The sequence below is a fragment of the Bos indicus x Bos taurus genome, chromosome 16, assembly GCF_003369695.1.
Source record: "Bos indicus x Bos taurus breed Angus x Brahman F1 hybrid chromosome 16, Bos_hybrid_MaternalHap_v2.0, whole genome shotgun sequence".
Classification (NCBI taxonomy): domain Eukaryota; kingdom Metazoa; phylum Chordata; class Mammalia; order Artiodactyla; family Bovidae; genus Bos; species Bos indicus x Bos taurus.
Genome location: NC_040091.1, coordinates 42,421,774 through 42,433,948, shown reverse-complemented (window position 1 = coordinate 42,433,948; position 12,175 = coordinate 42,421,774). Strand labels below are relative to the sequence as shown.

General features: G+C 44.5%; 1 protein-coding gene across 4 annotated transcripts in view; it reads left to right on the top strand.

The window, feature by feature from the left end:
• The window catches only part of PEX14 (peroxisomal biogenesis factor 14), a 144,663-nt gene that overhangs the window by 8,125 nt on the left and 124,363 nt on the right, over positions 1–12,175 (top strand). For 3 of the 4 annotated variants that reach the window (XM_027564930.1, XM_027564932.1, XM_027564931.1), the window contains exon 2: positions 6,159–6,206. In XM_027564930.1, coding sequence (XP_027420731.1) covers positions 6,159–6,206 — 48 coding nt within the window. Of the gene's footprint in view, positions 1–5,858; positions 6,041–6,158; positions 6,207–12,175 lie in introns of those variants that run through there. The other variant, XM_027564929.1, reaches the window with a different exon arrangement.

The following is a 12,175-nucleotide window of genomic DNA, read 5'->3' as shown; positions in this document are numbered from 1 at the left end:
AGCCTACTGGGCTCCTCTGTCCATGGGATTTTCCAGGCAAGAATACTGGAGTGGGTTGCCATTTCCTTCTCCAGGGCATCTTCCCGACACAGGGTTTGAACCCAGGTCTCCCGCACTGTAGGCAGATGCTTTACCTTCTGAGCCACAAGGGAAGCCTTCGGGTTTAAGTCTACCATCTTGCAATTTTTTTTTTCATCTGTTTTTTGTTTTCTCTTTTTTTGTCTTCTCTTGGATTGAATTATTTTTTGGATTTCATTTTATCTCTACTGTTGATTTAGCTGTACCCTACCAAGTTTTTTTTTTTTTTTTTTTTTTACTAATTAGTGATTGCTCTAAGGTTTACGTTACTTTAAGTTACCACAGCCTATTTTCAAATGATATACTATAAATAATTCACATATAGTGTAAGAACCTAACAGAAATATGCTTCAGTTTTCCCTTTTATCCATTATACTATGTGTCATAGATTTTACTACTACATATGACACAAACCTCACGGTACATTTAAATTATCTTTTAAAAATAAAAATTTGCTAACATGTTGACCATTTCTAACGTTCCTCTTTCATGTAGATTAAGTTTCCATCCAGTATTGTTTTTCTTCTGCTTAAAGAATTTCTTTTAATGTTTCTTGTGGTACAAGTATACTGTTGACGACTACTGCCTCTTTTTCCTTTTGAAAAAGTCTTTAATTTGTATTCATTTTTGAAAGAATTTAATTGGATATGGAATTCCAGGTTGACAGTGGTGGTCGTGTCCTGTCCTCTGTGGGCATTTTAAAGATATTATTTTTTTTGAAATGCCAGATGGCCAAGTTTTTGTGGTTTTATTAACACAAACGCAGTGTGCACACAAGCTGTCTGTTCATTTCTCTGCCGGGCAGCCTGGCATAGGATTGGTGACTCTGAGGGCCGGCAGGATTGCTCTCTCCACACTGGCTTTGAGTTCTTGGAGGAGACGTGAGTAACCTAAGCACAGGAAGGCTGTTGCACGTCAGCACACTTCAGGCTCCCTGAAGTTGTGGACCAGGAACTTCCGGAAGCCACTGGGCAGTACGACCGTGCTCTTGTTGCTCGCGTAACCAGCGTTGGGCACTCGTATCTGGCCCATGAGTTTCTTGAGCACCCTGTTGTCAGTGCCTCTGGGTTTCCATCGTTCCACTTAATTTTGACTTAGCAGTCTGACTGGTGTGGGTTCAACTTCTTGGTCCTCTTTTTGGTGAGCTTCACGAGGGGTCTGAATGTGGCCCTGATGGCTGTCACCTCTGTAAAGTGGGCAGTGCTGAGGAAGAGCCAAAGATACTATCCCATTGTGTTTTTTTTTGTCCTGCACAGTTATTGATCAGAAGTCTGAAGTCATTTTTAATCTTGATTAATATGTGTAGGTAATGTTTCTCTTTTTTTTCTGGCTGCTTATAATATTTTTCCCTTTTCATATATTTTTAGAATTTGGTTATGGTGTACTTTAGTATACTTATGTGTTTCTTCTGCTTGGGGTTTGCTGAGCTTCTGGATCTGTGAGTTTCTAGTTTTCATCAAACTTAGAAATTTTTCAGTCATTATTCAAATATTTTTCTCTTTGGGGTCCCCACCATCCTTCGTTTTAATCAATTTCTGCTGCAGTGTTTTCAAGCGCACTTACTTTTTTTTCCTGTAGTAGCTAATCTGCTGTCATTACCATTCAGTGAAATTTCTATTTCAAATATGTTTATTCATCTCTAGAAGTCCTACTCTCTTCTTATACCTCACATTTCTGTCCTTACTGTGATCATGTTTAAATTATTTTTTAAAAGAAAATCTTTTATTTAATTTATTTGGCTGTGTTGGGTCTTGGTGGTTGCACGTGGGATCTTTAGTTGTGGTGTGCAAACTCTCAGTTGTGGGATGTGGGGTCTGGTTCTCTGACCAGGGATCGAACCTGAGCCCTCTGAACTGGGAGCACGGTGTCTTAGCCACTGAACCCCCAGGAAAGTTCTCTTTTTAAAATTTATTGAGGTTTTTTACTTGACATACAGGATTGTATTAATTTCAGGTGTACAACATGGTTTGATATTTGTATTTTTTAATTGAGCTAAATTCTTGAATAAAGCTGGACTGGTGAGACTCATGGATCTTGTGGACTTGGTTCAGCTTCTGACAGGCAGTTTGGCTGCTCAGACCTTACCCCTCTTTCAAAACCACGTCTGAGCTGCGTGTTAAAGATGGGAGTCTGTCCTCCTCCTCGTCATAAGAAAGTGACTTGTTAGGATTCTTCCAGGGCTCCGACTGGTGTTTGGAGTGGAGCAGTCCTTCATTGTGTCCACCGTAGGACATTCAGTCCCCAGACCCCTGCCTTCTAAATGCCTGTGGGGCTCTCTGGTCACTGTGACAGCCAGAAACACCTCCACACACTTCTAAATGCCTGTCTGGGGGTGATTCCACCCCAGAGTTGAGATCCATTGGGTCATGACATTGCTTTGAGACTGGCCAGGTTTGTATTTTGGTGGTGAAATGCTCCAGGGAAAGACACTGCCATTGTCCTTTGCCTGCTTCATTTTGGCTTATGTATAAGTGGTTCCTTTGTTTTACTCTTTTAACTAAAAAATTAATTAAGTACATATGAATTGAGTATTGATACGAGTTACATTCTAAGTGGTGAAGATCAGCCTTCACCAAGGTGGTAAAGTGCGTGCCTTCAAGGAACTGAAAACTAGCAGGGACAGACATTAATAAATTATATAATGAAGAATTTCAGATGGTATCATAAGGACGTCAACATGCAGAGTAATAAGGATGAATGATGCCTGTCCTGGTTATCAAGCAATAGTTTTCTAAAGAACACAGGTATTTCAGCATAGAGAATCACCTGGAAAATAATCATATTAGGCAGTTCTCAGATTGGTTAAGAAGTCATCTGTGAGGTCACTGTAAGGTCTGACTGACCTCACACAGAGCAGTGAATTGGAATATGATGTGGGGAAATGCTTGCTCCTTTCTCAGCAGCCCCCGAGAATGGTCTTGGAGGTCGGGCTTTGGTGTGCTGAGACCCTAGAAGGCTCTGTGAAGCCAAAATTTGAGGAATTCACAGAGTGTTGCTATTTAAGCTCCTTGGTGGGGCTGTGATTCTTACACACTTTGAATATCCCAGAAAGACTCTGTAAGGAGCCAGCATCAGTGGTGGGTCCCCAAGGAAGAAGAGGCTGTTGGGATGAGAAGGGAGCTTCCTTTTTAAATTTTTTAAAGCAGAGTATATTTACATGGCTCACATAAAAAGGTACAAAAGGATATATGATGAAACAGACTTCTTTGGTGCTGTGTATTGTTTAAAGTTTTTCCTCTAGCAAATATTAGCTGTTCAGGAGATGAACTAATTTAAAGGGAAGTTCCTTGGAGGTTATGATTGACAGTGATTAGTTGTATCTCAGGAAGAAAGTTTTAGTTTAAATCAGAATGAGGCTTCCTGAATAATAGAGCTGTTTGTGTTAGTTCCATATAGTCAAATAACTTACATTATTATTTATGGGATAGCATTAAGGTTGTTGCTTAATAAAATGTGGTCTAAGCAAAACTCGATTATTTTGATTAAGTAGAAGAGCTCCAGTCCTTTTGGTACCCGTCCTTTTAGCTGAGTCATCATAGGCAGGTTATTTAACCTCCCTTGCCTCAGTTTCCTCATCAGCAATACTTCCATACATTTATTGTGAGAATGAAATGAAGAAGGAGCTAAGTATATGTTTGCACTTAATACTTACCAGATGGACTGAAGGAAGCCCTCAAGAAGGCAATGAACTTTATATAATCTATTCAAACCCAATCCATTCTGCTCTTTGTTGCCCGCTCATTCATTCAGCAAATATCTGTGGAAGGTCTGTGGCTCAGCAGGTGAAGAATTTACCTGCAATATAGGAGACACAGGAGAAGCGAGTTTGATCCCCGGGTTGGGAAGATCCCCTGGAGGAGGAAATGGCAACCCACTCCAATATTCTTGCCTGGAGAATTCGATGGGCAGAGGAGCCTGGTGGGCTATAGTCGAAAGGGTCACAAAAGAGAGTTGGACACGACTAAGCAAACAAGCACATAACCTGTGCCTGATACTGACCCAGGGATACAGTGATAAGCAGACACAGTTTCTGCCCACTTGGAGTATATAATCCGGTGAGGACACAGACATCAGTTGGATATCACGCACTTAAAATTGCAGTTCGGCTTAGTCCTTGAAGGAGAGGTACACGGTGTGAGTGTATATTAAGGAGATTTGAATATACAGATATTCTCCTGTCAGAGAAGTCACACTTTCCCAAGAGTGACTTAGCTGGCATCTGAAGGATAAGTCAAGCCATCAGAGAGAAGGGAAGGAACAGCTGGTGCAAAGGCCCCTTGACTGAGGAAGAAAAGGCGAGTGTGTGCGTTGTCGGCAGAGCTGGGGAATGTGGTGCCAGACCTGGTATGTTAGAGGAGACGCATGGCCAAACTGAGAAGGTTTTCCTGTATTAGAGTCATTGTTGTTTACTGGGGCGGGTGGGTGGATGAGATCAGATTATTGTTTTGAAGAGATTGTCTGCTTGCAGGGTGGAAACTGAATTAGAAGAGAGAGCCAGCATGGATGTGAGTGAGCTGATGAGAAGGCTATGGCAGTGGTCCAGGCAGGGGTTTTTGGAAGCTTAGACCTAAGTGACGTTAGAAGAAATGGAGCAAAGTGGATGGCCTGATTCCATGGATGTTTAGGAAGGCATATGGGAAGACTTGATATGGTGTTTGCTCTGGCAGGTGAGGGGAGGCGCTGCCCAGGGTGGTCTTTTGGATTCTAGTTTGTGTATTTTGGTGGAAGGTTGACTTTCACTCAGACAGGGAAAGCAGAAGAGGTCATATATGGTGGAAGGAGAGGATTATGAATCTGCTATGGGATTTGTTAAGTCCAGGAGAAGGCAGGAAGTTGTAGAACTCAAGAGAGGTGTGGGCTGGAGCCCTAAATGCATCAGCTTATGGATGCCTGGAGCTTTAGGAGGGAGGGAAGGCACGTTCAGGTTTCCAGTTACTTTCCATACTTTCTAATTTTATGCTGGCTGACCTTGTCCTAGAGAAGAAGGGGCTCTTGAGAAGGACTTTGGATGAAGTGATAGGGTCCTTCCAGCAGAGTTCTTGCCTCCCTGTGTGGGAGCAGCTGGGCATGAGGAATCTTTGGGGACCCTCTGTGGACTGGACTCTTTCCTCTCTCCACTTCCATTCTTTTTCCCAGAAGGCTTCGCACTTGCCATCTGAACCAGCTGGGAGGAGTTTGGAGGCTGGCTCCACAGATTAGCTCATTTGTCTGGATATTATCTGTGGATAATTGGGAATTGGTTTGAACATCAGTAACAATAAACTAATCATGACTCTCTCAAGCTGCTTGTTTTCTTCCTTTGGAGATTTGTAGATTTCCTCCTAGGGTGTCTGTCTCTGTCTCTTGTCTCCCTTTCTCTGAACTGTGGCCGTGTCAGCTAAGGGTTGAAGGTAAATTTGAGGGTGAGGGGAGAGATCCAGAGAAAGACACAGACTAGGACCAGGCGAGTGGGCCACATGCTGCTTGCGGGTTGGTCTGTTTATCTGTCAGCTTGTCATGAGCTTATTTTCAAAAACCCAACTTTCTTTTCTGCTGGGGATTGGTATCCTGAACGACAGGTGGTAATAGGAACCAGTGTTCACAGTTTACTGCTTCCTTGGCTACAGATAGATGCTGAGTGTAGGCAACTGGGGCCCCCTTGTGGCTGGATCTGGTTATTCACTTTTGCTTGGCTTGCTGGTCAGTGTGGAGGGGGGCGGTGGGCAGAGATGGCAAAAGGAAAGTTTAGCTCTCACTCAACACCTTTTGTGGACTTTGCTATTGCTGTGGGTTTCATGATGGTCCCCAGCCGCTGCTACTCAGCTGCTTGGGCCCTCTGAAGCCAAATTCAGCCTTCTTGAGATGTTGTGACTGTGAACCTGAACCCGGAAGCCCTCTCTCCATGTTCTCTAGCAAATTTGGGCTTCTTGGGCTACTTCTTATGAGGAACCTACCACAGACCTCTCTGCAGTATGGAAAACGGGTGAGAAGTGCCAGAAGTAGTTGTTTGTGTGTGTCGCTCCGGAATGGCACGCCTTTGGTTTTTTGATGTCCATTGGGTGGCACTGCAATCTTACTTTTGTTTTTATTTTTCTTTGCAGCCAAGCTCTGCTCCAGGAAGTGAAAATGTGGTGCCTCGAGAGCCGCTGGTAAGAAGCCACGATATATAGTATGAGTCTCTGTTAATTAAAATACGTAGTATGATTCTCTATTAATTAAAACACTGAGTTTAAAGAAGCCTGATGATCCTATAGTCATGCGTCAGTAGTGCCCCTGAATATAGGAGTGTAGGTGTTCTGTAGAGACCGAGCCCATCAGCGACATCTCACTTCTGACTGCTTTTCAGGCATGCAGAGGTTAGCGAGATTCCCTCTTAGTAAAGCATGGTCTTTTCTGGAATGAGGAGCACCCATCCTTGGTCTGGTGATGCACCGTTTTATTTATTGTTAATCAGTGGGATGCCAGAAACCTATGGTGGCTGAGCTGAAGCAAGGTTGCTGGACCTGACCAAGGAGCTGAGCTGCTTGATTGTCTGAAATAGCCATTCTGTTCCTCAGAGTGAGGACACTTCAAGTGGCCTTTGGAGAACAGATAAGAGAGAGAGTTCTGTTTCTGCCTGGCCTGTAATTAGGTTTGTGATGCTCACTACCAACATTCTCTGCTTACACAATTGATAGGGAAGAGGCCTACTAAGTGCTGAAGCTAATTTTCTTTACACAGTGCATTTGCCTTGGTGGTCTTAGCCTGAGTGCCTGCCCCATTTTCTGTTTTGCATTTCAAGGCCTACTGCAAATCCTCTTGGCTGAATATTAAGCCCTGTTCTGTACTGGAAATTCCCTGGCAGTCCAGTGGTTAAGACTCTGCACTCTCATTGCTGGAGCCTGGGTTCAGTCCCTGATTGGGGAACTAAGATTCCACAGGCTGTGTGTCACAGCCAAAAAAAAAAAAAAAAAGACTTGTTCTCCAGATGAGTTTTACAGAGGGGCCAGCTTTACGTTTAACTTTGCAGAGCTTTTTCTTTTATTGAATAGTGATAGCAAGCTTAGGGATATACCACCAAGCTTTTGTTTCAGCAGGGCCTGTAGTTTTACCCGTTTTCCTTCCCTCTCCTTCTGGAGGTAGTGGGAGGAGGTGACGTGAGGCCCTTAGCTGGTATGAACAAGTCTGAATTCCGGCCTGTGCTAAGACTTTCCAAGGCAGGAGGTGAGTTGGATCTGGCTGAGCTGGAGGAAGGCTCGGGTGATGCCAGCCCTGCGGGGACTGGTGGAGAGAGTCACTGTTGCCCTGCATGTCACCTGCTCTTCCCAAGTATGGGTTACTTCCCACCACTCCCTTAGTGGCTTCATTTCTCTCTTTTGGTATTGCGTGGGCTCTTCCTTGTGGTCTTGGTGGTGTGAAAGCCAGAGGAGGCTTTGCTTGGCCAATCCCTTATGTTGGGAGCTTGTTTCCCATGGGGCCTGCCTCAGTGCCCCTCAGACTGAAGTTGTGGTTGACTTTGGACTAAAGTTCAAATTGAACACTCTAGTCCTCTTCAGTCCTTTATTCCTCAGTCTCTTTTCACATTTTTATCTACTCATTTAACTACTGATCACCAGAAGAGCAGCTGGACCATCTTTTGGGCGTTCTTTCTAGCACGGAGCCCTGAGCAGTTGGTGGCATCGCTGACTACTGGGTGCTTGGATCCCCGTGGCCCCTTCGCTCTGCTAATGTTTCTGTCCACTGTTCTTTTCCTGCTGCATTCGGCATTGCATGTTGGTTGCTTGTGTTTTTATTTCTTTCTTTTCTGGGAGGCCCTGAGCAGTCTTCAAACCCTAGTAGCCAGCGATCGTCCAGAGTTCAGACTCATTCTCTCCAGGCCAACTCCACAATTACCTTATATTTAATTAATATTTTTTCCCCTCTTTACATACTTGCTGCATAATTGCTCAGAGGAAAGAAAACACATAGCAGCAATTTATATATATATAAAAAAACAATAATTAAAAAAAAACCCCGAAATAAACTCCCATCTCATTTGGGTTGATCCTATGAGTTGGGTAATTAGGGCCCTATTAAAAGGTAGACCCTTCCTCCTTCCCCTCTTTTTTTATTAATTTTTTTATATTAAACTCCCACAGTTTCTCAGTCATGCCCTTATTGCTTTTGGCCAACCATTTGCAGCAGCCTGATTAAATGAGGGCACCAGCCGAGTTGTATGCTCTTGTGTGAGCTACTTCTGCCTCTTGGGAGAGGCGGCAGGAGGGTGCCAGGCAGAGAAGCTGCCGAGGGCCAGCAGCGGCTTTTGTGGCTGGTCGGGGACAGGATGAGCTGCTGCGAACTGGCAGCAGGCTAGAGAGAGTCACAGGGTGCCAGAGAGGTGATGGGGCACCCACACACAGAAAGCCCCCTAGCACTCAGCCCAAGGGCCTATCTACACCCTCACCCCTACCCCGCAGGGAGGTTCCTCAGGCTATATGTGTTAGCTGTCTCCTGGGTGCTCAGGAGGAACAGACAATTGAAGAATAAAGCTAAGCCTTCTTCCTAAGTAATTTATATATCTTATTTGGGGAAGAAAATGCATTTATTTGTTACATGCAAGACAATTAGCAAATGGCACAAGGTTGTATATAATTTTAGCAAACAGTACAAAATTGTATATAATTTGGTGCAGAATTGCCTGGCTGGGAGTATAAGAGAGCCTTCATTATTCAGAGAAGGAAGAGTTCTCTGGTGGGGTGGGGTGGGGGTGGGGTCCTTAGGGGTGGTTTTTGTGAAACTCAAGGCCAGGGCTGGAGGAATAGGATAGTCCAGTGTTGAAGGGAACACCGTGCTCAGTTATTTTTGGTTTTGTTTTTAACCAAGTGGAGTGCGTATTTTCCACAAAATTCCTAAATGGAAGCTGCCTGTTCTCTATACTAATAAGGCTAAGCTTGGGATGCTGGAGGCAAATAATCTTGTTCTTTGTCTTCAGAACTAGATGAGCACTTTGGGTAATTTTCCCCTTTATTAAAAGAGAGGCTGTACTGAGGAGTCAGCATAGTACCGGTGACGTTGTTAGGTGGGCGTGTTCAGGTGTCTGCGCTATTGCTTTGCTCTGTTTCTAGGAAAGGAGGACCTGGTTTTCATTGCTGTCCTCTCTGGACCGTAAGAGCTGGCTTGTGATTTTGAGTTGATAAGTAGGCTCATTCATGTCTGACTCTTTTGAGATCCTATGGACTGTAGCCCGCCAGGCTCCTCTGTGCATGGGATTTCCTAGGCAAGAATACTGGAGTGGGTTGACATTTCCTCCTTCGTGGGATCTTCCTGACCCAGGGATTGAACCCGAGTCGCCTGCGTTTCCTGCATTGGCAAGCGGATTCTTTACACTGCACCTCCTGGGAAGGCCTGATAGGGGTCTTGTGGTCTCTAATTGGCACACACGTGTGTACAGCGATCCCCTCTCTGGCCGCATAGTGACACTGCACGTTACCTTCTCTTGCGCCTGCAGACCTCCTCCCTCACTGAAGAACCAACCCAGCAACTCTGGTCATATTAGTGGGGTAATTGCTCTATAATGTCATGATGTCCTTGGGGTGGTGATTGGTAAACAGACTCCCCTTGATAAATTCTGTGAACTCCCCGTTGAAATTCTCTGATTGTTAATGACAGAACTCTTTGCCAGAGTTAAAATGGCTGATTACTTTTTCTTTACACTTTGTTCACTGAGCTTTGCCTTCCAGGACAAGCTCCAGAGTACTGACCTCTAGCTTCTCCCAGACCTGCTCAAAACCTGTAAATTTCCTGCAGACCTGGGTTTTCTCATCACCTATGTGGGCACATGCTCAAGCCGTCGCAGAGGCTCTGGGCTGGTCCCCACACTGCTCTGCGAGGATCAAGTGCTCCTGCCTGGTTGATAAACCTTTAAGAATGGCCGGACGATTGTCTGCATAGAGTTCCTTCCTTGCTTTGATACAGAAACAGGGGTTAAGTAGTCTCCTTAGAGTCCTTCCAGTCATACAAGTTGAGGGTATTTGAAGCAGCTGTCAATATGGTTTCATTTACGGTCTGCTCACTCTTTTCAGTACAAGTTCCTCAGCGTTCAGTACAGTTGCTTATGTACTTTATATAATGCTTATGGATCTGGGCTAAACTAGAATTTCAGCATTTTGCTCTTTGAAACCAACTTATTTCTAATGGGTGAGTCTTCTGCCATCTTCTCTTCCTCTGACCTGTAGGTATAGGTTTTGTTTTTGTTTCTGTCCTTTTTCTGCATCCCTCTACCAAAATAACCTCACACAACACCTAATGTTCCTTTATAAATGATGATGGTAATTCTACTTTATTACCTTCCCTGTTGCTGCTGCTAAGTCGCTTCAGTCGTGTCCGACTCTGTGCGACACCATAGACGGCAGCCTACCAGGCTCCTCCGTCCATGGGATTTTCCAGGCAAGAGTACTGGAGTGGGGTGCCATTGACTTCTTGTATCACCTTCCCTAGGATTAATGCTTTTTGGTATGCTGAATTCTCCCCCCCCCTTTTTTTTAACCTTACATCCCCATGACTTAATTATTCTATAACTGGAATTTTGCTCCTGTTGATTGTTTTCACCCATTCCCCTCACCTTCCTCTGAGTTCTGTTTTTTAATTTTAATTTTTTAGGCTCCACATATCTGAAGTACATTAAGTATCGTGTCTCCGCAAATTTCTCCTGGAGGCTAAGAAAGAGCCTTGCCTGGGGTGAAGGGGTTGGGTGGGTGGTTCATTTGTTTGATCTCCACCCTTCTTGGGGAGCTCTTTTACCTCATACCTAGACACCTAAGATTTTCTCTTTGGTTTTTAAGTCAGTTAACCAGAGGCTGGCAATCAAAAGGCTTTTAAGGGACTTCCCTGGTGGTACAGTAGTTAAGACTCTGTGCTTCTACCGCGGGGGGTGGGGGTGAAGGGGGAAAGGATTTGATCCCTTGTTGGGGAACTAAGGTCCCACATGCCGTGTGATGTGGCCAAAAAGTAAAATCTAAAAAATCTCGATGAATTCAGGGAGCTCCTCTTTAGGAGAAGAGCTGTGGCCGGTCGCCTGTCTCCTGGAAACCTCTCACACGTACCTCTGGCACAGTCTCCTCCGCATTTGTATCTTTTGTGGTTCAAATACTTAGGTAAACTTGTTAGTGGGCTCACGGTGGGTAGGTGATTCTCATGTTTTTCCCCCACCAAAACATTTCTGAAAGATGATATTCACATGCCCAGTGCATTTCTTTGTGTATACTCATGTGAAGTAATGTGTGTATGTGTGTGTGTATGTATAGAACATATGGTACACATATATTTATTTTATAAAGCTCGAAGCACTTGGCAGAATAAAATTGATTTTAACATTGTATTCATGAAAGTATTTTATAAGCATGGAGTAGTGACACTAGCTACTTAGATTTTAGGAAATTGTCATTTTTCCAGGAAAAATAAATAAATATGGCAAATCTAAAGTATCAAGCATTATTATTTAAAGAGTCTGTAATGGTTCATTTCTGTGAGTGTAACAGAGTTAGGTTTGCTCAACTGAGCTGTGATTTCCATCTGTTTCCCACTCAGGGTCTACTTGGAGGCAGGTGACTGGGGATGGTGATGTAGCTGCTGCTGTTGCTGCTAAGTCGTTTCATTCGTGTCCGACTCTGTGCAACCCCATAGATGGCAGCCCACCAGGCTCCCCCGTCCGTGGGATTCTCCAGGCAAGAGTACTGGAGAAGGTTGCCATTGCCTTCTCTGATGATGTTGTAGGGATAACCCTAAATCTGCTCTATTTATTTATTTGTAAAAAGTGAGCCATCTGCTGGTTTTGGTGCTTACTGTACCAAAGGCACAAGGTGCCCCTCACAGCTGCTGAAGGAAACCTGGAACCTAAATTAAATGTAAACACCCAGAGGGTGGGGCTTGTGGTACACCCCCAGCGTGTCGTGTGTCCTGACTCCAGATGTGGGGCCAGAGGTCTGGGCACTGCAGATTGGAGGAGATGTTGGCTTTCCTCCTTCCCCAATCCCCCAAAACGTTGATCTTTAACGCTGACACCCCTTGTCAGGAGGGAGCCTGAGATTCCTGCCTGTTCTGTGGATAGGGGGAGGAAACTGATGAGAACTAAATGCTGAAATGGTTGAACCTGAGAAAAGCC